At 25.9% G+C, this 27,355-nt stretch overlaps 2 protein-coding genes and 1 long non-coding RNA gene across 3 annotated transcripts; 1 reads left to right on the forward strand and 2 right to left on the reverse strand.

Annotated features, from left to right (window-relative positions):
- Nucleotides 1–12,402: 12,402 nt before the first annotated feature.
- LOC127284415 (uncharacterized) lies at nt 12,403–16,273 on the reverse strand. The gene is made up of 5 exons (XR_007843480.1): nt 14,495–16,273; nt 14,184–14,379; nt 13,505–13,675; nt 12,767–13,019; nt 12,403–12,522 (listed from the first exon to the last, which is right to left on the reverse strand). It is a non-coding gene; the product is annotated as an uncharacterized LOC127284415 (long non-coding RNA).
- A 3,126-nt stretch (nt 16,274–19,399) lies between these two features.
- LOC127284411 (uncharacterized) lies at nt 19,400–22,637 on the forward strand. The gene is made up of 5 exons (XM_051309822.1): nt 19,400–19,647; nt 20,410–20,580; nt 20,651–20,866; nt 22,120–22,313; nt 22,411–22,637. Exons 2-4 carry the CDS (start codon nt 20,427–20,429, stop codon nt 22,131–22,133), a joined length of 384 nt encoding a protein of 127 aa, XP_051165779.1. The 5' UTR covers nt 19,400–19,647; nt 20,410–20,426; the 3' UTR covers nt 22,134–22,313; nt 22,411–22,637.
- Nucleotides 22,638–24,557: 1,920 nt separating this feature from the next.
- Nucleotides 24,558–26,435, reverse strand: LOC127284406 (uncharacterized). Its single transcript, XM_051309816.1, has 5 exons — nt 26,334–26,435; nt 26,079–26,159; nt 25,710–26,005; nt 25,364–25,541; nt 24,558–25,096 (listed from the first exon to the last, which is right to left on the reverse strand). The coding sequence occupies exons 1-5, from the start codon at nt 26,428–26,430 to the stop codon at nt 24,804–24,806; spliced, it is 945 nt and encodes a 314-aa protein (XP_051165773.1). The 5' UTR covers nt 26,431–26,435; the 3' UTR covers nt 24,558–24,803.
- Nucleotides 26,436–27,355: the final 920 nt, after the last annotated feature.

Here is a 27,355-nt window from a genome sequence, read left to right on the forward strand (position 1 = left end):
ATATTCAATTTCCCTCATATCCTTCTTATTATATTAAGTTCTAAAACGACCGACACCGACCGACACCAAAAACAAATTTTTCGTTTTCTTTTTGAAGTTATTTACAGTTTTCCTTCAAAATTTGAAATCACATGCCTTACATACATGTCTATTCAAAAAAAAATGCCAAATTTTTTTTTGCGCGATTTTTTGCAAAAAAAATTTTTTGCATTTTTTTATTTTTTTACGATAATAAAACATAAAATACGTCACTATTTTAAATCTCAGCTAAAAAAAATTTTTTTTCACAAAGTTATGGCGATATTCAATTTCCCTCATATCCTTCTTATTATATTAAGTTCTAAAACGACCGACACCGACCGACACCAAAAACAAATTTTTCGTTTTCTTTTTGAAGTTATTTACAGTTTTCCTTCAAAATTTGAAATCACATGCCTTACATACATGTCTATTCAAAAAAAATGCCAAATTTTTTTTTGCGCGATTTTTTGCAATTTTTTGCAATTTTTTATTTTTTTACGATAATAAAACATAAAATACGTCACTATTTTAAATCTCAGCTAAAAAAAAATTTTTTTCACAAAGTTATGGCGATATTCAATTTCCCTCATATCCTTCTTATTATATTAAGTTCTAAAACGACCGACACCGACCGACACCAAAAACAAATTTTTCGTTTTCTTTTTGAAGTTATTTACAGTTTTCCTTCAAAATTTGAAATCACATGCCTTACATACATGTCTATTCAAAAAAAAATGCCAAATTTTTTTTTGCGCGATTTTTTGCAAAAAAAATTTTTTGCATTTTTTTATTTTTTTACGATAATAAAACATAAAATACGTCACTATTTTAAATCTCAGCTAAAAAAAAATTTTTTTCACAAAGTTATGGCGATATTCAATTTCCCTCATATCCTTCTTATTATATTAAGTTCTAAAACGACCGACACCGACCGACACCAAAAACAAATTTTTCGTTTTCTTTTTGAAGTTATTTACAGTTTTCCTTCAAAATTTGAAATCACATGCCTTACATACATGTCTATTCAAAAAAAAATGCCAAATTTTTTTTTGCGCGATTTTTTGCAAAAAAAATTTTTTGCATTTTTTTATTTTTTTACGATAATAAAACATAAAATACGTCACTATTTTAAATCTCAGCTAAAAAAAAATTTTTTTCACAAAGTTATGGCGATATTCAATTTCCCTCATATCCTTCTTATTATATTAAGTTCTAAAACGACCGACACCGACCGACACCAAAAACAAATTTTTCGTTTTCTTTTTGAAGTTATTTACAGTTTTCCTTCAAAATTTGAAATCACATGCCTTACATACATGTCTATTCAAAAAAAAATGCCAAATTTTTTTTTGCGCGATTTTTTGCAAAAAAAATTTTTTGCATTTTTTTATTTTTTTACGATAATAAAACATAAAATACGTCACTATTTTAAATCTCAGCTAAAAAAAAATTTTTTTCACAAAGTTATGGCGATATTCAATTTCCCTCATATCCTTCTTATTATATTAAGTTCTAAAACGACCGACACCGACCGACACCAAAAACAAATTTTTCGTTTTCTTTTTGAAGTTATTTACAGTTTTCCTTCAAAATTTGAAATCACATGCCTTACATACATGTCTATTCAAAAAAAAATGCCAAATTTTTTTTTGCGCGATTTTTTGCAAAAAAAATTTTTTGCATTTTTTTATTTTTTTACGATAATAAAACATAAAATACGTCACTATTTTAAATCTCAGCTAAAAAAAAATTTTTTTCACAAAGTTATGGCGATATTCAATTTCCCTCATATCCTTCTTATTATATTAAGTTCTAAAACGACCGACACCGACCGACACCAAAAACAAATTTTTCGTTTTCTTTTTGAAGTTATTTACAGTTTTCCTTCAAAATTTGAAATCACATGCCTTACATACATGTCTATTCAAAAAAAAATGCCAAATTTTTTTTTGCGCGATTTTTTGCAAAAAAAATTTTTTGCAATTTTTTGCAATTTTTTATTTTTTTACGATAATAAAACATAAAATACGTCACTATTTTAAATCTCAGCTAAAAAAAAATTTTTTTCACAAAGTTATGGCGATATTCAATTTCCCTCATATCCTTCTTATTATATTAAGTTCTAAAACGACCGACACCGACCGACACCAAAAACAAATTTTTCGTTTTCTTTTTGAAGTTATTTACAGTTTTCCTTCAAAATTTGAAATCACATGCCTTACATACATGTCTATTCAAAAAAAATGCCAAATTTTTTTTTGCGCGATTTTTTGCAATTTTTTGCAATTTTTTATTTTTTTACGATAATAAAACATAAAATACGTCACTATTTTAAATCTCAGCTAAAAAAAAATTTTTTTCACAAAGTTATGGCGATATTCAATTTCCCTCATATCCTTCTTATTATATTAAGTTCTAAAACGACCGACACCGACCGACACCAAAAACAAATTTTTCGTTTTCTTTTTGAAGTTATTTACAGTTTTCCTTCAAAATTTGAAATCACATGCCTTACATACATGTCTATTCAAAAAAAAATGCCAAATTTTTTTTTGCGCGATTTTTTGCAAAAAAAATTTTTTGCATTTTTTTATTTTTTTACGATAATAAAACATAAAATACGTCACTATTTTAAATCTCAGCTAAAAAAAAATTTTTTTCACAAAGTTATGGCGATATTCAATTTCCCTCATATCCTTCTTATTATATTAAGTTCTAAAACGACCGACACCGACCGACACCAAAAACAAATTTTTCGTTTTCTTTTTGAAGTTATTTACAGTTTTCCTTCAAAATTTGAAATCACATGCCTTACATACATGTCTATTCAAAAAAAAATGCCAAATTTTTTTTTGCGCGATTTTTTGCAAAAAAAATTTTTTGCATTTTTTTATTTTTTTACGATAATAAAACATAAAATACGTCACTATTTTAAATCTCAGCTAAAAAAAAATTTTTTTCACAAAGTTATGGCGATATTCAATTTCCCTCATATCCTTCTTATTATATTAAGTTCTAAAACGACCGACACCGACCGACACCAAAAACAAATTTTTCGTTTTCTTTTTGAAGTTATTTACAGTTTTCCTTCAAAATTTGAAATCACATGCCTTACATACATGTCTATTCAAAAAAAATGCCAAATTTTTTTTTGCGCGATTTTTTGCAATTTTTTGCAATTTTTTATTTTTTTACGATAATAAAACATAAAATACGTCACTATTTTAAATCTCAGCTAAAAAAAAATTTTTTTCACAAAGTTATGGCGATATTCAATTTCCCTCATATCCTTCTTATTATATTAAGTTCTAAAACGACCGACACCGACCGACACCAAAAACAAATTTTTCGTTTTCTTTTTGAAGTTATTTACAGTTTTCCTTCAAAATTTGAAATCACATGCCTTACATACATGTCTATTCAAAAAAAAATGCCAAATTTTTTTTTGCGCGATTTTTTGCAAAAAAAATTTTTTGCATTTTTTTATTTTTTTACGATAATAAAACATAAAATACGTCACTATTTTAAATCTCAGCTAAAAAAAAATTTTTTTCACAAAGTTATGGCGATATTCAATTTCCCTCATATCCTTCTTATTATATTAAGTTCTAAAACGACCGACACCGACCGACACCAAAAACAAATTTTTCGTTTTCTTTTTGAAGTTATTTACAGTTTTCCTTCAAAATTTGAAATCACATGCCTTACATACATGTCTATTCAAAAAAAAATGCCAAATTTTTTTTTGCGCGATTTTTTGCAATTTTTTGCAATTTTTTATTTTTTTACGATAATAAAACATAAAATACGTCACTATTTTAAATCTCAGCTAAAAAAAAATTTTTTTCACAAAGTTATGGCGATATTCAATTTCCCTCATATCCTTCTTATTATATTAAGTTCTAAAACGACCGACACCGACCGACACCAAAAACAAATTTTTCGTTTTCTTTTTGAAGTTATTTACAGTTTTCCTTCAAAATTTGAAATCACATGCCTTACATACATGTCTATTCAAAAAAAATGCCAAATTTTTTTTTGCGCGATTTTTTGCAATTTTTTGCAATTTTTTATTTTTTTACGATAATAAAACATAAAATACGTCACTATTTTAAATCTCAGCTAAAAAAAAATTTTTTTCACAAAGTTATGGCGATATTCAATTTCCCTCATATCCTTCTTATTATATTAAGTTCTAAAACGACCGACACCGACCGACACCAAAAACAAATTTTTCGTTTTCTTTTTGAAGTTATTTACAGTTTTCCTTCAAAATTTGAAATCACATGCCTTACATACATGTCTATTCAAAAAAAAATGCCAAATTTTTTTTTGCGCGATTTTTTGCAAAAAAAATTTTTTGCATTTTTTTATTTTTTTACGATAATAAAACATAAAATACGTCACTATTTTAAATCTCAGCTAAAAAAAATTTTTTTTCACAAAGTTATGGCGATATTCAATTTCCCTCATATCCTTCTTATTATATTAAGTTCTAAAACGACCGACACCGACCGACACCAAAAACAAATTTTTCGTTTTCTTTTTGAAGTTATTTACAGTTTTCCTTCAAAATTTGAAATCACATGCCTTACATACATGTCTATTCAAAAAAAATGCCAAATTTTTTTTTGCGCGATTTTTTGCAATTTTTTGCAATTTTTTATTTTTTTACGATAATAAAACATAAAATACGTCACTATTTTAAATCTCAGCTAAAAAAAAATTTTTTTCACAAAGTTATGGCGATATTCAATTTCCCTCATATCCTTCTTATTATATTAAGTTCTAAAACGACCGACACCGACCGACACCAAAAACAAATTTTTCGTTTTCTTTTTGAAGTTATTTACAGTTTTCCTTCAAAATTTGAAATCACATGCCTTACATACATGTCTATTCAAAAAAAAATGCCAAATTTTTTTTTGCGCGATTTTTTGCAAAAAAAATTTTTTGCATTTTTTTATTTTTTTACGATAATAAAACATAAAATACGTCACTATTTTAAATCTCAGCTAAAAAAAAATTTTTTTCACAAAGTTATGGCGATATTCAATTTCCCTCATATCCTTCTTATTATATTAAGTTCTAAAACGACCGACACCGACCGACACCAAAAACAAATTTTTCGTTTTCTTTTTGAAGTTATTTACAGTTTTCCTTCAAAATTTGAAATCACATGCCTTACATACATGTCTATTCAAAAAAAAATGCCAAATTTTTTTTTGCGCGATTTTTTGCAAAAAAAATTTTTTGCATTTTTTTATTTTTTTACGATAATAAAACATAAAATACGTCACTATTTTAAATCTCAGCTAAAAAAAAATTTTTTTCACAAAGTTATGGCGATATTCAATTTCCCTCATATCCTTCTTATTATATTAAGTTCTAAAACGACCGACACCGACCGACACCAAAAACAAATTTTTCGTTTTCTTTTTGAAGTTATTTACAGTTTTCCTTCAAAATTTGAAATCACATGCCTTACATACATGTCTATTCAAAAAAAATGCCAAATTTTTTTTTGCGCGATTTTTTGCAATTTTTTATTTTTTTACGATAATAAAACATAAAATACGTCACTATTTTAAATCTCAGCTAAAAAAAAATTTTTTTCACAAAGTTATGGCGATATTCAATTTCCCTCATATCCTTCTTATTATATTAAGTTCTAAAACGACCGACACCGACCGACACCAAAAACAAATTTTTCGTTTTCTTTTTGAAGTTATTTACAGTTTTCCTTCAAAATTTGAAATCACATGCCTTACATACATGTCTATTCAAAAAAAAATGCCAAATTTTTTTTTGCGCGATTTTTTGCAAAAAAAATTTTTTGCATTTTTTTATTTTTTTACGATAATAAAACATAAAATACGTCACTATTTTAAATCTCAGCTAAAAAAAAATTTTTTTCACAAAGTTATGGCGATATTCAATTTCCCTCATATCCTTCTTATTATATTAAGTTCTAAAACGACCGACACCGACCGACACCAAAAACAAATTTTTCGTTTTCTTTTTGAAGTTATTTACAGTTTTCCTTCAAAATTTGAAATCACATGCCTTACATACATGTCTATTCAAAAAAAAATGCCAAATTTTTTTTTGCGCGATTTTTTGCAAAAAAAATTTTTTGCATTTTTTTATTTTTTTACGATAATAAAACATAAAATACGTCACTATTTTAAATCTCAGCTAAAAAAAAATTTTTTTCACAAAGTTATGGCGATATTCAATTTCCCTCATATCCTTCTTATTATATTAAGTTCTAAAACGACCGACACCGACCGACACCAAAAACAAATTTTTCGTTTTCTTTTTGAAGTTATTTACAGTTTTCCTTCAAAATTTGAAATCACATGCCTTACATACATGTCTATTCAAAAAAAAATGCCAAATTTTTTTTTGCGCGATTTTTTGCAAAAATAATTTTTTGCAATTTTTTATTTTTTTACGATAATAAAACATAAAATACGTCACTATTTTAAATCTCAGCTAAAAAAAAATTTTTTTCACAAAGTTATGGCGATATTCAATTTCCCTCATATCCTTCTTATTATATTAAGTTCTAAAACGACCGACACCGACCGACACCAAAAACAAATTTTTCGTTTTCTTTTTGAAGTTATTTACAGTTTTCCTTCAAAATTTGAAATCACATGCCTTACATACATGTCTATTCAAAAAAAAATGCCAAATTTTTTTTTGCGCGATTTTTTGCAAAAAAAATTTTTTGCATTTTTTTATTTTTTTACGATAATAAAACATAAAATACGTCACTATTTTAAATCTCAGCTAAAAAAAAATTTTTTTCACAAAGTTATGGCGATATTCAATTTCCCTCATATCCTTCTTATTATATTAAGTTCTAAAACGACCGACACCGACCGACACCAAAAACAAATTTTTCGTTTTCTTTTTGAAGTTATTTACAGTTTTCCTTCAAAATTTGAAATCACATGCCTTACATACATGTCTATTCAAAAAAAAATGCCAAATTTTTTTTTGCGCGATTTTTTGCAAAAATAATTTTTTGCAATTTTTTGCAATTTTTTATTTTTTTACGATAATAAAACATAAAATACGTCACTATTTTAAATCTCAGCTAAAAAAAAATTTTTTTCACAAAGTTATGGCGATATTCAATTTCCCTCATATCCTTCTTATTATATTAAGTTCTAAAACGACCGACACCGACCGACACCAAAAACAAATTTTTCGTTTTCTTTTTGAAGTTATTTACAGTTTTCCTTCAAAATTTGAAATCACATGCCTTACGTACATGTCTATTCAAAAAAAAATGCCAAATTTTTTTTTGCGCGATTTTTTGCAAAAAAAATTTTTTGCATTTTTTTATTTTTTTACGATAATAAAACATAAAATACGTCACTATTTTAAATCTCAGCTAAAAAAAAATTTTTTTCACAAAGTTATGGCGATATTCAATTTCCCTCATATCCTTCTTATTATATTAAGTTCTAAAACGACCGACACCGACCGACACCAAAAACAAATTTTTCGTTTTCTTTTTGAAGTTATTTACAGTTTTCCTTTAAAATTTGAAATCACATGCCTTACATACATGTCTATTCAAAAAAAATGCCAAATTTTTTTTTTTTTTTTTTTAAGTTATTTGCATGAATTTTGCAAAAATTTCTATTATGAAACTTGTATTTAATATTACATCGTTTTCTGTCTTTTTTGTCTTCGGATTGAAAAGGTAGAAAATAAATACTATTTATGAAATTCATTTAAATATTGTGGTTTTATTATTAAAAAAAACAATAAATGTATGAACAGTAATTAATGAAGTAAAAGTACTAATTATTAATTTCATTTAGAAACTGTTTTTTTATTAGTATAAAAAATTTACATAATGGTATTATGAAAAGTAATTAATTAACTAAAAGTAACCTGCCTAGAAAAATTAATATTTAAGTGTTTTTTACGACATTGATTTTAGGCGCAGCTGCGATTTTCCAGCGCAGCCATTTTATATGTATATTTGTTTGTAAAGCGCAGCCGATGTTTCTGAGCGCAACCATTTATTTTTTATTAAAATTTTTAAAAGGTGCAGCCGCTCTTGTTCAGCGTAGCTTTGTATTTTTTTAACTTTTGATAGGCGCAGCCGATAATTTTTAGCGCAGCCTTTTATTATTAAATTCTGTATTATCATTAAATTGTTTGGAATAATTTTTAGTGCACTTGTTTGTATTTATGTTCAAACAAGGAGAAGTTAAGTTCTGTTTTCCACATGGTCCATGAATCATAAATTGCTTTACTAAATTAAATAAACGTGGATTAGTTATTTCACCAGGTATTTCTGCTGAAATAAAGTTGTCGATATCGTATGTTGTTCTTATTTTGTCATCTATATGTAAATATAGTAATAAGTAAATATGCGGTAATCCTCTCTTCTGAAATTCTATTACATATGTGTAAGCAATACAAGTACCAAATATTTCTTTCACAGTAATTTTATGAAGCTATTCTTTTACTTTCTGTTTAAATACTCTTGCAACTATATCTGGCCTATTTATTACATCTTCATTTTTTTAATATTATCAGTAATTTTTTTCCATTTAGGATTACATGTCATAGTTATAAACAAATCAGGTTTACCATATTTTTGAACTAAACAAATTGCATCACTAAAAGTTTGTTGTAATGCTCTAGAGCTTCCAACAAAACTAGATGGCAATATAAACATTTTACGAATTTGAACAATTTTCTTCTCTTCTTTTCTCTTATGTAAATAATCCATTAATCCAGAGTATAATTCAGTTCTCAAGATATGTTGTTGTTTCTTTATAAAATATAATCTTGCACCTTCAATTTTTACAACAGCATCGACAATAAATTGTTGGCTTAATTTACCTAAATTAAGAAATGGACTAAACTCATCTCTAACACTAATTTTAAATGAGTAAAACTGTAAAGCTGTTATATTGTTTCTTTGATCTTTTGATAATAATTTCGGCATCCAACCACTACCTCCTGCAGGATATATTAAAGGATATGTCATTGGATCTACATATCTACTTATTGCAGGGATGCTAATTGGTTTATCAAATTTAGAATATACACAAAAATCGCGTTTTATTGGAGGTTCATCATTTTCATCAACAAATACAACAGCAACTTCATTTATAACAGGAGAGTTATATCGGTTTTTATCTAAATTAATATCTCTTTTCATAATCATTTTAATTTCTCGAGGTAGATTATTATTATTAGTAACAAATTCTTATCCTTCTTTTTCTACTTCGTACATCATTTTGTACGCTTTAGCATAAGGGTTAATTTTTCTGATCAACTTATCTAAATTAGATAAAATATCATTTCTGCAGTTATTATTAATATCTTTACGACTTTGTGTAGCTAATTCATTGTCAATTATATACAGTTGACCATACTTTCTGAATTCATTTTCTTTGGGATGTAATGAATATGTGTTATGGTAAATTTGACCACACATTTTAAAGACTTGAGGACCTTTATTTTGTAGAGAAGCATATGTTGCACCAAATCTTGCAAACGCTATTGTATTGTTGTAGCTTCTTATACATTTTTTATAATGATTACTAATTGCAGTTTGACCAAAAACTATTTCCTTTACTTCTACCGGGGGTAATGGATATTCAGTTAACAAAACTTTGCCTTTATGACAACATGTACTAAACTTTTTATCCTCTGGCATTTCTGAAAGAAAATGCTGGACAAAATTAACAAATAACATCCAAATTACTATATTATTTGCTAACTTCAAACAGTTTAAATTAATATTATTATTGGCTTCTAATTTTCTTTTTCTACAATTTTCTCGATATTCTTTACATTTTTCAATATTTTGTAATTTTATTTCTTCATTCTTAATTTTTTTTTCATTTTTCGATATCTTTTACATTTCTCCTTATTTTTTAATTGAATTTTTTAAATAACTTTTTCCTATATAAACATTTTAATTGATTTTTGTCAGAATATAATTGCTGGCATTATTTTTCACAAAAAATGAAAATTTTTAATTTTTTAAAACTAATAGTATAAGTTCTGTTAATCAAGATGAAGAAGCTAAATATTTTCATTAAATGAACCACTTTATTAATGTGTTGAAATCATGGAATTGTGTTATAAATTGTTATTTAAATAATCAGGAAGATTAAAAAAAATTTAATTTAATATAACCGTGGAATATTTCATCCATATCACTGGAATATTCCCTCAATATTGCTTGGATATATTTTTTTTTTTTGGTTTTCTTAGAAAATCATTGGAATATTCCACGGTGATATTCAAGGGATGTTGAGGGGATACACCGTGCTGCTTGGGTTCCTTTATTATATAATATTAAAAAATGGAAATGGAAAATGAAAAAATGTTAATAATTTCATGCATGACTGTAATTATGGCGTCGCAAATGACTTTTACACAAATAAGACTTCTTATGATTTAAGAATTTAATTATTATTTAACAATAATAATTTAAAATTTGATATATGTTTATTTTTTTCGATATAATGAATCAATAAATCTTGTTTTTTGAATTGATGTTTCATGTTTATATTCATTACATTGTATTATAATTTTTCATTAACAGCAACACCATAAAATTTTTTTAAAAATATTTATAAAATTTGAATTTTAAATTATAAATTCTTGACAATTTTTCTAAAAAAAAAGAATAAAGCATCTCATGTCACTCCCAATTTTACACAAATGCACTCAATCAATGCACACTTCCGAAGATATAACCCTTTTAGATTTTTAAATCATTGATTACGGAGATAGCTAAAACGATTTAACATGCGTTTTGGCTTTGATAAATACGAAGATCAGTTCGATTATATATTTAATAAAATAATCAATTAATAGTACTAATTAATTATATTGAATTAAAAATATATTTTTAGATTTACAAATTTGAATACTATATAATATTAAAAAGTAGGGTATTCGTTAGGAAAAGTGGTAAGGCCCTTACCAGTTTTCCTTACATAGCATTTAGTAGCAATTGAAAAAAAGAGAAACAATTTACAATCAATATTGTAGAATAAAATCAGAATTTAAGTCAACAGACATATAAAATTTGTTTTATTACATTAAATTAAATTTTTTTTAAAAAGTAATTTGAAAATTAAAAAAATTGAATTATTATAATTTATAATGAAATAATAATTTAAAACAAAAAATAAATATACATATGAATAAACTACAATACGTAAAGAAAAAAAAGTAAAACTTCAACCGAGCGAGCGTTAGCGAGCGAGGAATATATCGCTAGTTATAATAATTCTCGTGGTTCTGATTTATCTGATACAATTGAGGATTTTGATTTATTACCATTAAATGATTCATTTCGAACATATATAAGATCGGATAGTGTTGAAAGTAATTTAGATTTAATTTTTGTTTCTTCCTCTCTTGCTCAAGTTTCATCAGTTGAAGTTAAAGCTGATTCTTTTACCTCGGATCATTTTTTAGTTATCGCCAGTTCTGATATTGAACCTAAGCACATTAAGTCTTACAATAATAAATTTAATCTTAAGACTGTTGATTGGTCTAAGTTTTCTAATGTTATTGTGAGTAAGTCTTAAGCTTCATTTTGCTATCTCACTATGTAAAAATGGTTCATCTCCGGGTCTTGACTCTATCTCAAATGATATTATTGGTCACATACTTTCTATTGGTAGGAAACTCTTATTTCGGATTTTTAATGAGTTTTATATTAAGTCTATATTTCTAGATCATTGGAAAAATGCTAGGGTGATTTTTATACCTAAAGCAGGAGGTACTCGTTTTAAACCAATTTCTCTTACTTCTAATTTGTGTAATCTATTTCAGAAAATGGTACATAAAAAATTGGAGCATTATTCCAGATAGCACGTTATTTCGCGGCGAGTACGCAACGCGAAGTTCGGTAACTCGCATTGCGAACTCCCTGCGAAGTAATGGTGAATATCAAAATGACCTCCTACTGGTGAGTTCGCTTTGCGAACTCGCCGAGAAGTTGCAATGCGAACTAATTGAAAAGTATAAATGCGAACTAACTAAAAAGTATATATGCGAACTTACTGAGAAGATTAAATGCGAATTTGTTGAATAGTTCAATTGCTAATTAACATGAGTAATTTTAATGCGAATTTGTTAAAAATTTAAAATGTTAATATAAATGAGAAATTTCTGAGAAAATAATTGAATAATAAAATAGATATTAAAAGGATAGGATGGAAAGACATAAGAAACAGCAATATTTTTATAATTTTTGAAACTAATTTATTAAACGTTGTCTTTTGCGTGTGTTTGCAAAATTAAAATAAAAAAGTTAAATTTAAAGAAAAAAAAGAAAAGTGAAACCCCAAAAAAAGACAAAACAAATAATTTTTTTTCATAATTTATTTATTTGCGTTTAAAATGCAAAATTAAAAAAGGCCTAATTTAAAGAAAAAAAAAACAAAACTCCATATAGCCTTTCGACCTTTGGAATGCCATTTGACGAATCTAAAACAGACGTATAATTATTTTTGTATTTTAGTTTGAATGGAAATATGAAATAAACAATTAATTTGAAAAGTAATAAATATTAAAAAAAAATTTTTTAATTTAAAACTTTTTTTTATTTTAAAAAATATATAAGGAAAATAATTATTTTCAACTTTATTTTTAATGTATTAAAGATACTCAGTTAAATTATTCATGTTTATTAGAAGCAAAAAGAAAATAAAATATGAATAAACTTAATTACCTTTAAAATAGTATTACAGGTAAGATTGACAGCTGCTACATATTGTAAAATGAGATTATACAATAATGTTTGTAATTTTTTATTAGGTCCCATTATCAAAGTATCGCCAAAATCTTCAATGCAATTTTCCTTGATCATAAATACAAGTGATTTCCTCCATTCGGATTGATGAATTAATTTAGTCATTGCATTTAAAATGCTAATTTACATCCAAAAAGTTTTTTTAACAACAAATAATTCTGTAATACTGTTTCTGAAAACATTAAAACAAAATTAAGTTATAAATTCGTAATTATCATCCAAAACACTGAAATTAAATTTTTTAATTAATTATTAAAAATAATGATAACACAACAAATAAACAAAAAAAAATTAATTATCTTTAAAACAATTTCATTATTTAATTCTAATTCAATTTAATTAACATTATTTTTCATTAATATTAACATAGATTTATTAAATTAAATTATTTGATTTGATAATTTTAAATTAACAAATTAATTTGTATAAAAAATTAAAAGATCGATTAAAGTTTTTAAATTAAAGTAAATTAATTATGGAGAAAGTAAATATTGGAAAGAATTGAAAAATATTTTCGAACATTTCAGAATATTAGAATAAGATGTTAAAACAAACAATAAAATTAAAAAAAAGTTAGAAATGATGGTCAGGAAGTGTTGTGAAATCGAAATGATGCAATTATCATTAAGAGGACATTTACATAAAAAATTGGCGTACCGAAATTGTAATTGACTCGTCACTTAAATAATGTCTCTTGACATTAATTATTTTATCCGCTTTGATAATTTTGTGTTTCTCCTTAAGAGCCAAATTATTTGACGAATCAATAAATATCTGTGAATGTGCAAAAACTCCAAAATTTCTTTTTTGTCTGTTATCCCACGTGTGCTGCAACATATCGAAGAAGTCAATTAATATTAATAATATTAATAAAAATAATACATCAAGGAAAAAGAATCACGAGAAAGATAGAAAAAATAAAAACCATTTTTAATATTAACTTGAACAATACATTACAAAAAAGGAGACGAGAAAGCAAGAAAAAATAAAAATAACTTCAAATCATCCGGGAAAAGTACATCATAATACAAAAGAAAACAAGAAAAAAATGAAAACAAAGAAAAAAATTTAAAATAAAAAATAGAATTTTAAATATTATAAGATGTAAACATTATTGGTATGCATTGAAAGTTGCTCCTATTTGTGCATTTTTACTTTAAAATTTCATAACTTAATCGAAAATTCTTTGCTTTAAGGTCTCTTTCTTCAAAACGCGTCTATTATTAAACTGAAGAAGAAGATTAAAAGAAAGAAGAATAAAAGAAAAATAAAAGAAAAATAAAGAGAATTTAAAATATTTAAAAGTAATTCTAAACAGAAAAATTGTCACACTTACCCCACGTCTTTGAGAAATACTAAAGCTCCAATGGAGTTGACTAAAATATTTTTCATCCAACTGTAAACTTGGAGTAAATTATCTAAATACTGTCTCGCCGAGATTAGCTTCGAAAAATTAAAATAAACATGTCCATAAGGAAATGAGTCGCACTTAAAACTGAGAGCAACTTTAAAAGTTTTATCGTACTCCGTACCTGAAAAATCGAAAAAGAATCAACAAGCTGTTCAGAAATTTTTGAACCAAAAAGATTTAATTAATTTGACATCTTTTTTCTTAACTTTTTTTTATTAAATTTAAATTTTAAATACCTTTTTAGGGTTTTTTGTTCCAGCCTTTTTTTAAGAGTTTCATCTGGTAGTTAAGCATATTTCTTTCTTTCTTCTTTCGTACATAGGTAATTTTTTTTCTCAAAAAATTAAACGCCTTCTAAACTTATTTTTTCTGCAACTTTTTTTTACATTAATAATATGTTTTCATTTTTTTAGTTAAAAATATAAAATACAGAAATTAATTTCAGCTTATTATTTGTCTTATTTTCAAAACGTACAATAAAATACGTATTCTTAAACAGTGTGTTGCAAAGGAAGCAGTGTCATCCCTCTACTAGATGGGATTCTCCAAACTTTAGATAAGACATTCGTTAATGGAACTAAGAATTCGGCTTCCTCGGGAAGAATTCCCTTATAAATATTGATACATCTAGAATCCGGGTTATCGTAAAGCGGAGCAACACAATTAATTTTTTTTATTATTAGTTATATTTCGTTGTTGCAATCGATAATGTTGAGAACTTGACCGAATACTCCATTTTTTAATAGGACTTAGCTATTCTTCGGCTCGTTGCAGTTCAATTTAAATGTTTTATTTTGCAAGATTTTTCTTATCCATCTTTTAATTGAACCTAAATAGTTTTCAAATTTAAATGAACTAAATTTATCCAAACGACCATACTGTTTAACATCATTGCACAAGTGCAACAAATTATGGACATTATGAGACACATACTTTTTTCCATAAATTGTTTCAAAGTCTTCAACAAATCGCACTAGAAATTCATGACAAACATCTATATTCCTTGGTATTTCTAAGTGAATGTCACTCACCAAAACTGATATTGCAGTATGTAAAAGCATAAAATGGTCATATATATCTCGTCTAATATTTTTCAACACTACTGGCGCTGCATAAAGTAAAAATGTACGGAACTCTGTTGCTTTCCAATGTGTATAATTCCATAGTGAACGAGGTCTTCTTACGAATTCTTATGGTACGCTGTATCGAAGAGCATTCAATTTCTTGGAAATTTTGTTTATTTCATTCCTTCGTAACTTAGTTCCGTACGGTCCTGTTATCCACAATTTAATTATTTTCTTTACAACGCCTAATAAAACAAGATGCATGTAATCCAAAGGAACTCCTGATATACAACCGAAATTCGGAATTGATTTTAAAATTGTTTCCTTCCCATTTTCAATATCATTATAATAATTACGGTTGAATCCTTCATCTGTTTTCAATTTTAATCTTTTGGGCGTAGGAAAGCATACTATTCCTTTCTTTTTTTTCTTTCTTACATGTCGTGAAATATAAATCCCGCCAATTTCACATTTGGAGTAACTGTTGTATCCGGTGTGACCCTTCAAGTAGAATGCAAAAGATTTTGCCGGAGCATCACATATAATTTTTTCACAGGATACTGTAACATTTAAAACTTGCAAACCATTTTGACACAAAGAAATGAATTCATTCACAAATTCTTTCATGAATTCATTTGCGTCGTCAGGTTTACTTTTCCCATAGAAGGCCCCAACTGGAAAAACTATATTGTCATTTATTTCGGAGCAAAGAATGAGCCATAAACTTTCTGTTCCCGATTTTGAATTAGATAAACCATCAATGTTAAATGATAATTTCACATGTTGAACCCTTTTGTTTTCATTCCGAAATTCTTTTAAAATATTTCTTCGTCTTCATCTGAAGTCTTATCGAAATTTTCACTGTCACTTAGGTAGGAGTTTTCAGATCCACTACTAGTTTCTGTATCAACTACGTCGTTTTCAATTGAAAAATTATTTAATTTACTGCAATTTACACTGTAATGAGAAAAGGGAAATATATTCTTCGAATACGAGGCAAATGAATATTTTCAAGAATGTGTTAGTTGAATCAATTAACGCTCAAGCTTGGACAAGTAGAAATAGAGTCACATAATAATTTTTCATGACTATTTAGTTGACATAACTTTCATATTGACATGTAAAAGGATAAAGAAAATTTTTTTTAAATTTATTTTAGTAAGATTTACAATTCAATATTGTTAAAAATTAAAAAAAATATATATAAGCCTGTAATCAATTTATTTCAAAATTTAGTGAAAAAGCTCACGTTAGATAAAATTGAGAATAGATATTTTTACACTTCTTAAAGATTAACAACTTTTATTTAAAAATTTATTTTGTCTCCTACATTTAAGAATTGAGCTGCCGGATATTATAACGACACATAAAATTTCTAGAGCGGTATTCGTTGGCCCCTGGCACCTTAAAAATAAATTTTTTTAAATAAATTTTTTAAAAATATTATGAAAATAAAAATTTGAAAAAATTTATTTTATTTTTAACAATTGATTTTTAAGATGCTAGGGGCCAACAAATACCGTTTTAAAAATTTTATGTGTCGTTATAATATCCGGCGGCTCAAATTGATCTCATATTAATTAATTGTTTTTTTATTACCTGAAGTAAAGGAAAGTATTTAAAGGAAGTATTTAAATCATAATAAATTTAATTACTTTACAAATTTTAGTTTTGAAAGAAAACTGTAAAGCTTCATTTGGTGAATGAAAATATAAAATATATATATATACAAATTACGAATTATATGTACAAATGTGTCAAATGCTTTAATTTCATATAATTTTCATATAAAAAAAGATTTTTAACATTGTGAAAACACGAAAAATGATATATTGACAAACAAGTCAAAAAAATTGAAAACCCTACACGGAGAGAATTCTGTGGTGATTATTATACGAAATATAACCTAGATTAATCATATGGAAGAGTCGTAGCGACTTTTGCTTGAATTAAAGTGAAATTTGCCAGGAACCCGACTCATAGTGGCTCTGAGTTCTCCTTATAAAAATTACTCGAACTCCAACTGATATTCAGGCGGAGTTTATACAACACAAGCAAATTTACGTGTACACACAGTGATGCACTGACACTTCCATGTTTACGTGTGTATGTCAGTGTACCTATACGCCGGTTAGCTTGTGTTGTATAAATTCCGCCTGAATATCAGGTGGAGTTCGAGTAATTTTTTTAATGAGAACTCAGTGCTATTATAAGTCGGTTTCCTCGCGAATTTTATTTGAATTCAAGCAAAAGTTGCTACGACTCTTCCATATGATTAATCTAGGTTATGTTTCGTATAATAATTAGTAGTAAATAATTAATTCTAAAAATATAAAAAAAGAACCGATTAAATTTTATTTTGAAAGGCTTACTTCAAGTTTTTTAATGAATTAAATTATTTAATAGTAGAAAATAATACGTGAAAAATATATTATTTAAAATTGTGTACAAAATGTCACTTGACCAATTTAAAAATAAAAAAAATTGTTCTTTATGTATTGGAGATTAGAGTATAACATAATTATTGTTTTAAGAAATTTTCACGTTCAATAGTTTTAAAAAATTTTTCTATGAAGTGTTAATATTAATAGAACATTGAGCTCTTCGTATCATATAAAAAATTTAAAATTTGTTTTATATCCACGTACCTTTTTTTGGTATAAAAGCGTTAAAACAACTTACACTAAATTAGATATAAGGTAATCAACAATAAATATTTATTTATAAATTTTTAAATACAACAATTATTATTTATTATAAAATAATAATTGTTTACGAATAATATAAAGTTGATAATGTTTTTCAATTTCCTCCTTCACTTTCTTTTTAATAATCCGGCGCAAATGTCTGTTGGAAAAGCCACACGTGCGTGGTGTTTTATATATTTTTTTAGTTTTCATTTTTGACACTGTAAAAAAATGAACAAAAATTTAATAATTTTTGTAATTTCAATAATTGTTGTAGTTATAAATATTGCAACAATTTTGGCATTATAAACTAATTTAAAATATGAACTGCTGAAGCAGAAGTTAACATTCAGATGGGAAAATAGTAAAATTGGAAAATATTTTATTTCACTTTTTTTAAAATTACACATTTTTAAATTTATGTGAATATTATTAGTCAACAAGAAAATATATCATTTAAAAATGTCAAGAATGACAAATGTTATGAAAATTTTAAATCGGATAAAATTATAAGTTTTAAATAAAAATTTGCTAAAACATTCTTAATAACTAATCATTGTTTTTTGTAATGCAGTGTTCCAGTCGTTAAAAATTTCCTAATGGCCATAATAATCATTGGCATTTTACTTATTCACACTCTAAAATTTTATAAATTAATTACATAATTTAACTAAAATCGACTTCGACTCAAACAAGATAATATAAAAATATTAACTTTTTGAAAGAAATATGATATATTTCTAATAAGTATATTATGTACATTAAACTAGAAGTTACCTAACCTCAATGTTTTTAGTTTAATATTACAAATTTTAAAAATTGGCAACGACTGTCACAGTGCCAACAATTAAATCACTTACCTTAAAAAAAGATAAACTTCAAGTTAGGGAAGATTATTAATTAATAATTAATTAATAGAAAACACTAAATTAGACAAAGTCACACATATTATTTTCGCGATAAATAGCACTTGTTGCAGACTGACCTGTAGCTATGCTAATTTCCTATAGAAATTGGCTATCGAACTTTCTAGAATGATTATCACTTCCGCTCCGTTTTTTCCGGTATTTAAAAATGAGAGAAACTATTATGATCAGGGTAATGTAATATTTTCCTTGAGAGATTATTTTTTAATTGGATAAAAATTATTTTCGGTAATTCGCTAATCTGCTCATATAAATAGAGCCCTTATAATTTGTGTCACGTGGTACCACGCGTTTCCAAGCACAGGAAGCACAAGTAGATTGTGGGATCCATCACACTGACAGTCACTGCCAGTGATACTGTTATTGGGCTGATCCAACAGAATCTATATCCTGATTGGGTAATTTGTACTGCCAGTGACTGTCAGTGACTTTCCCGAACACATGCACTGCTGTGCCGGCTCGTGTGCACATCGTGGTGATTTATTGTGCGATTAACAATTTCGAATATAGATTTCGGGGAATACGCCATCGTAAGTTTTAAAGACGGCATGGGAATCGTCTGTTCCTCATGGTTGGTGTTCGAAGAAGAGGAAATCGTCGGAAGTTTGTACCCTTCAAATATTCCTGCCAGGGAATTGGTGAAAATTTTAATAGCCAAACGATGCGAAAAATAGTGAATTCTATAAAATTATAGAATTTCATCGATACGCAGGTAATTAGACTTAATTACTAATGGTACGACCGTAAAAAATCTTCCTCAATTAAAATTTACAAAAATTCTTTTAGTATATCTCCTGAAATTTTAATTATTTTTGAAAAACTTAAATATATTTCTTCCAAAGATTACTTCTAAAATTTTTATCTAAAATTCTTCGCAAAATTAATTATTTTAATCATTTTAATTCAATTTTTCAAAAATCCAAGTCTTTTTATTCATAAATCTTTTAAATTCAATTACTGTTTAAAATTTTGTCAATAATTTTCAGAAATTAAAATTTGCAACTATTTCAATTAATAAATTAATTTTTTTCAATAATATTTTAATCAATTTCATTGAAAATTTAAGCATTTAGAACGTTTGCCAAAATTCTGAATTCGAATAATTTATACGATGACTTGGAATTTTTTCTTCTTTTAAAGTAATTTTAAATTATTGTTTTTCAAAATTTGTCTTACTTTTCTCTATAAATTTAACATATTTTAAAAAATTTGTAAAAAAATTTGGTTTCTATGCTATCTATGTTTTAAATGTTTTTTATTCATTAAGAAAATGGCTGGTGTTAAAACTTTCACCGGTAGTGTAATTAAAACAACTTTACAGCATTTTGGTTAAGAGAAATATACATTCAGATTTTACCCTATGTTTTCTCTTTTTTGAAACAAAATTTCCACTATTCCCTTTTTTAACAAATTTTATGCTATGAAGCCTGCATATTACTCGATTATTGTTTTAATTAAATAATGTATATTGCAGTTAATTATGAGTCAGCGATGAAAAAGATGGAACTGTTAGAAAAAATTAGCGATTACGAGAGTGATGAGATTAAAAATGCAGAAAAGTTAAAGAAAACCCGACATTTAAGGAAAATAAAAACAGAATATGATTATGAATTACCAAGCACCACAATAAAAAGGAAACCTTTAGGTAAGTTATTATTCTAGAAAGGATTTTCAGTTTTTTAATATTTTCGTTTTCACATTGTTTTATATTGCAGCTTTCATTGAAAATACCATTAAGCCAAAAATGATGTCAATGGAACTACCGGTGAAACCTTTGGAACAACAACATCCAGTAAAACAACTAGAAACAGAACCGGTGAATGAAGAGAGTTTGCAAAGCAAGGAGGACAGTTCACAGAGAGAGGAGGACAGTTTACTTAGGGAGGAATATACCGAAAAGATGGATAAACAAAGTGAACATATCTCAAAAGGTAAGAATGCAGTTTCTTTTAAATGACAGTAAATTAAACAAATTTCAAATTTTTAAGAAATTGTAATTGATAAAATTTTTATTTAGCAGAAGGTTTATTTGACAGAATTTAAATTTGGTAAACAATAAATTTAACCGAAATTAATTTTGACAGAAAGTAAAAATAATTTAATTTTTACATAAAATTGAAATTTGATGAAATAGACTTTCTTCGAAACTAAAATTCAATCACTTAGATTTTCAGCAAAATCAAAATTATGTCAAATTTACTTCTTTTCAAATTAAAAATCAATGAAATTAACTTAATGACAAATTAAAATTCGAAAAATTAAATTTTGTGCAAAATTAAAGAGTTATCAAATATATTTTCTAACAAATTAAAATTATGTTAAATGAAAATTCTGCCAAAATAAATTTTTCACCAAATTATCATTTCGGGAAATAAAGTTTTGTCGATTGATAATTAAGAAATTCGCTGTAGAACATATTAATGTGTCCTTTTTTATGTAATACTACTAAAAGTACAATTTCATTCTCGTAGTTGTTAATTAAAATTGCAAGTATTTTAATTCGAAAAATATTCGCATTTCAAATTTTTAAAAATACTTTTTTTAGTCCACAAAATTGAATTGACCACAAATTAAATCTACTTCCTTTTTAAGTTCTATGAAAATTTTCAATTTTCCGACTTATCGAAAAATTCATTAATTTATTGGTTATTCTTAAAATGAAATAATTTATCCAACCTACTGAAATTTCAATCTATTATATTTTATTCAATTAATAAATTTTAATCAATTAAAATTCAATTTTATTTGATGTATTCCACGCCAAATTCGAAGTCAATCTGCAATTGGATCTCCAATTTTCAAAAAACTTCTTCCTTTTACAAAAATTTTAAGTCTAGTCCGATCATGGGCAAACAATTTTTTCAATATTTTCAGAATTTTAAAAAAATGTTGAATGTTGAGTATTTGTAAAAATATTTTTTTATACTACGTACTTTGATGTATTTTGATGCGCTGATTACGAAAAAAATCATAGTGACAATACCCGAAATTTTGTTTTTTATAGTGAAAAAAATAAAATGGTCCTGCAATTTATGTTTTTTTTCGTTTATTGAGTGAAATATGCAAAATTAAAAAAAACTTTTAGACAAAAGTTCTTATTAAAATCTTCTTATTAAATTAATCTTATTAAAATACATTTTTTATATCTTATGTAATTTTTTTAATTTTTAATATATTTTTTCAGATAAAGTTCATTAACAAATTATTTTTAAAAAATTATGTGCAATAGATGTAAAATTAACTCATCTATCGAAAGATAGAAAGGAAAAAGTGAGCGAATTTGGCGAAAAAGAGTTGAAAATGTTCCCGATCAAAACGGTCGAGGAAATGACTTCCTTAGAGGGTTTCCTAAAGTCCTCCCGATTCAGGAAGAAAGTGGTAATTTTTTAATTATTTTATTATGATATATAATTTTATATATACAATAATTATCTTTCGAAAGAGCAAAAATTATAAAAATGTAAATTGATTTCAGATATCAGCTGTTATGACCTTGGGAAAGCGCTCCAACTGCAATAAAACTGTTGCTAGTGCACTTACCAATTTATTAACTTTTGAAGTTAAGACCAAGTATACATTTAAAGCTCAAAAAAAAGATAAGCCAGCCTTCGAAAAATTAAAAATTTGCGCAGTTATTTTGAGTACGTACTATCTAAACAAACCTAAAATTTTCTAAAGATAAAATAATAAATAATAAAATAAAGTAATAAATAAGTAACATAATAAATAAAGTATAAATTAATATAAATAACTAATCGGGAAAACCGGGAAATATCAGGGAATTTAAACTGATTCAGGTCTCAAATTCTTCCACTTTTTTTATTTTTTTTTAACTTTTTCGACTAATTTTAATTAAAAACGACATTTTTAAAATATAAATTGGGATTTTTTTGCTCTAACACTGAAAGAATTTAGTTATTTATTGAACATTTAATTCTTTATACAAATTAATTTGGTAATTTAAAATTATCAAATAATTTAACTTAATAAATCTGTATAAATACAAATATTTTAAATAACAAATATTTTACTATCACTTGGTTATGGTGCTTGATAATGACAATTAATAAAATTATACTGACAGGAAACCGAAAGAATTGAGGCATCTCGTTCTTATAGTTAACTGCATTTGGTAGAATCTAAAGTGCTAAACTTATGATTACTATAGACATTCATACATCTAATTATAGATTAGTAATGTAGGATCCTATTCTACTGTTGAATTTCCAAAGTAGCTTTTTTTGTTGAAATAGCTCATTTAATTTTAGTTTTCCTGACCTGGGTTAATTTCCCTAGGATATAAATGTATATTGTACTATGCACTTAAAGGGTCCCAATGGGAAATTGCCAGTGCTTACCATTGGCGCAATATTGGGCAATATTGGAAGCCAATAGATTTTTTCTTGGTTAACTACTGGCTCCCAATATTGGACAACGATTGCTAGAACCTTGGGATGATCACGACTTTGCCAAGCATTGGTAGCCAATATTGGATTAATATTGGCTTCCAAGACAAATATCGGATAAAAAAACATTGGATAATCCATGGCTACAAAGATTGTACCAATAATGGAAGCCAACATTTCCAAAACTTTGGTTAATCTGTAGCTACAAAGATTGTACCAATATTGGAAGCCAACAAAATCTTGTCAAGATTGAAAGAAAACAGATTTAATTAATTATACAACTCTAAAAAAAGAGAGGTACCAAAAAATCACCAGTCACACTTAAGCAATAGGTGAATAGAAATAAATTTTGCTCCTGACGGTGCAGGAGTCCCTTCTTATAACACTAGTCGAGCATATTGTTTTCGGGTAGAACATTCTCACATGCACCCTGGTGGTGACTCCTCTAAATTCTTTTCCAGCGCACATGGTTCTGAGCAGCGCAGCGCGGGAATTTTCAAATTTCAATTTAACTCTTTGCAATTATTGAATTAATTAAATATAAAAAAATTATTTATTTGTACATACCTAATGAATATTTAATATTTGTTTAGTAAATGTTAACAAAAAAAATTATTTTTTATTTATTTAATTAATTAGGAAAAGTGTTCACAAGTATTTTTATCCGATTCATATATTTCTTATACATATGGATCTTTTTCATAAAACATCCAAATATTTACAAGAAAAAAAACTTGTTTGATCTTTATAATAGAAGTTTTATTGTTTTGGTTTAATTGAACACATCTTGACACCTCAGATACAAAATTTAATAATCTAGCAACAGTTTAAAACACGTTTATAATAATGTAACGTAAAAATACAAAACCATTTTTCATCAAAATTTTTGAACATACACTTTTAAAAATAATTATCCTTACAACGTACTGAAATATAAACAAAAAGAAGATCTTTTAATCAGTTTCTAAATTTTCTTGTGAGAATTTGCTTTCTCTTCGTTTTGTTAATATTTTATTATGCATTTTAGCAAGTTGTAAAAAACGTGTTTATAAATTTAGTATAAATATGAAAATATTCTTAAGCAAAAATTTTAAACATATAAATAAAGAGGACTTTTTAATCATTTTCGAAATTATTTTGTGATAAACTGAAGTTTCTCTTTCATTTCCCTTCTAATAATTTAAATCCTGTTATAACAACAGGTAAAAAACACATTTACATTTAACGTAAAATTCAAAAATCCTCTTTGAACAAAAATGTTTGATACTCTTAACAGTAGCGGTTTCAGAAATCATCATCTTTATATTGTTTTATAATATAAATAAAAATGAGGTCTTCGACTCATTTTCGAAATTCTGTAGGTTAGACTGCGATTTTTCTTCGCTTTAATAATTTAACCCTGTTACAACCGCAGGTAAAAATCGCGTTTAAAATATGTTTGAACATATAAAAAAAATTTTTTTTAATCAATCTTCAAATTCGGATTCGTTTGCAATGAAGAATTCAATTCTTCATTTAAATAATTGGAATTCTCTTCTGAGAAAGAATTCAATTCTTCGTTTAAAGAAAGGGATTTTGGTTCCTCTTGTAATGGAGAATTTGGTTCTCCAGTTTTCATCGAATCGGAGTTGTTCCTCGCCTCTTCCTGTCGCAACTTTCGCCCACCTTCTCTATCTTTATATTGAGTCAGCCACACTCCTATGGCGCTGCCAATATTTTTATCGTTCGAATCCTTAATTTTAAAAGTTATCACAGCTAAAAAAAAGTTAAAAATTATAACGATAAATACAAGTGGAAAAATAATTATATTAATTTTGTATTAACTGTTACTAATATCCACTTTGATATAAGAACGAGTATCATTTTTTATAGAAAACAATATGATAAAAATTTAAAAAAAAATTAAAAACTTTAAAAAATAAATTGAATATTTTACCACTAAATAATTGTCTTGGTAAAATCCCATAGTACTTAAAACATTCATTAAATGACAATATATAAAATTAAATATGTATAAATTACCTGAAATGCACGAAAATAAAGTAGTTTCAGAAAAAGCTGCTTTTTTGACTCCTCTGAATGATTTACCCTTTCCGGAAAAGTTTTTCTGTACTTCTTTTTTTATTAATGTTGGCATTACAGCTTTTACTGCTTCATTAATGTCTTTTGTGCCAGCGATTTTACGCAATAGGTGTGTGTGCTAAAAATGAAAAAGTCATGTATGTGAAGGTAAGTTACATTAATTATATATTTAATATTACTTTTGTATGTTTTATAAATAAAACAAATTGACTTTGAATTTTAGATGTAAAAGAAATATGTTAAAAATGTTACTTTTATTGTGAATGATAATAATGTGAATGTTTACCAATTTTTGACGCAATTTTTGGTTGATTTTTAAATCAGTGTCAAAGACTTCGAAATTTTCGACAGTTGTTAAAAGGAGCTGACTGATGAATGGTTGTTCGAGAAACGTTTTTAAGTCAGATGAAGCCGCAGTTGTCTCTATAAGTTGAATAATCTCATTCCCTTTTTGTTTAACGTCGTATTCAACACGTCGTTCTGAAGCAATAATTTCTTTTTTCGTTAAAGCCTTCATTTCATCTTTTGAAACACTTACAGCTTTCAATACTTTATTTTCTGTAGCACTTAAAGCTTCAATAACTGAAAATACAAAAAAAATTTTAAGAAAAATAATATTTTAATTATACAATAAAATATCAAAAAACCAACTTACATTCTTTTTTAAATTCAGCTAAAATGGATACAACATTTTCTTCTGAATTCTGATTTTGTTTATCATTTGGTGGAGAATTTTCTGCAAAAATAAATGTTATTATTTTTAAAGTAAATATTATTTAACAATATGGGTTTACAATGATAGATTGAACAAAAAATTTAATTAAATTGGTGTGCAAATCAATTTGATTTCATTTTGAAATTTTGAAATTACTATATTATTAAAAATATTTTTAATATATTTAAAACTCACTATTTTCTGCTTCAATAGAAGACACTTGTTTCTTTAAATGTCTGTCATTCTCTGCAACTTCATCTTCGCTTGAGGTCGAGTCTTCAGGATGCCTCATAATTAATCGTCTTTCTAGTTTAAAAAAAATATATTAAATTGTTACATATAAAATAAACATTAACTCTTTCATACTAAGAGTATTTCAATAAGTATTTAATAAGAGTTTATAACACTCATTACCGCAAAGAACTTATATTTTCAATTTTCATAAATAAAATAAATAAATACATACATATACACTCTTTCGAGATATTTAGTTTGCAATTTCACTTTTTAGATTAGAAAACAAAAAATTTACTTTATTTTAAAAAAAATTTTAAGTTTTATTTATAAAAATTTTCAAAACTTTCCAAGTCAGGTTTAGAATCTCATTCTGAACTCATAAGGTAATTTAAAAAAAAGTGTAACTAAAAAATAAATTTTTAAAACTAAACAGCAAATCCTGTGAAGAATTAAAATTAAATAATTTTGATTTTTAATATTTTTTAAGATTGCAATCAAATTCTTTATGTAAATATCCTTGAAAATATAACAATTTAAAAATTAAATTTAAAATCTTCAATAATCTCTATTTTTGAGAAAAATAAATTTACGTGCTCCTATTCGCTCTATGAAAATAATACTTTTTCTTTTACTATCTGCTTTGTCTATATATGTGGCAAAAAAAGTTAAAAGACCTACGATCCATAAATAAAATAAAATAATAATAAATAAAAAATCATTAAAAAATAAAAAAATCAATTCTATCGAACCTCCTCTGGCACATTTGTAGCAGCATTTTCTATCTCCGTTTCAATATTGCTGCTTTCCACAAAACCTTGCGCACACATCCTATTCATTCTCCGAAATGCTTGCTCGTAATCACCTTTAATTATAAATATTAAAAATTGTCAAATGAATAGCAAAAGACGAATATTTGTAAATATATATTAAGATATCTATCAAGTCTTAAAGCAGTGTATTAATTATTTGAAAAAAAAGTT

Source organism: Leptopilina boulardi, unplaced genomic scaffold (genome assembly GCF_019393585.1).
Source record: "Leptopilina boulardi isolate dan_hultmark-lab unplaced genomic scaffold, ZJU_Lbou_2.1 LbouV2_324, whole genome shotgun sequence".
In the NCBI taxonomy this organism is placed as follows: Eukaryota; Metazoa; Arthropoda; class Insecta; order Hymenoptera; family Figitidae; genus Leptopilina; species Leptopilina boulardi.

Coding starts and splice junctions, on each gene's coding strand:
- LOC127284411 (XM_051309822.1), top strand. CDS start 20,427: ATGAAAAAGATGGAACTGTTAGAAAAAATTAGCGATTACGAGAGTGAT. Junction 20,581..20,650: donor AATAAAAAGGAAACCTTTAG/GTAAGTTATTAT, acceptor TTTATATTGCAG/CTTTCATTGAAAATACCATT.
- LOC127284406 (XM_051309816.1), bottom strand. CDS start 26,430: ATGAGGCATCCTGAAGACTCGACCTCAAGCGAAGATGAAGTTGCAGAG. Junction 26,006..26,078: donor AGCTGAATTTAAAAAAGAAT/GTAAGTTGGTTT, acceptor TTGTATTTTCAG/TTATTGAAGCTTTAAGTGCT. Junction 25,097..25,363: donor TTTATTTTCGTGCATTTCAG/GTAATTTATACA, acceptor ACTTTTTTTTAG/CTGTGATAACTTTTAAAATT.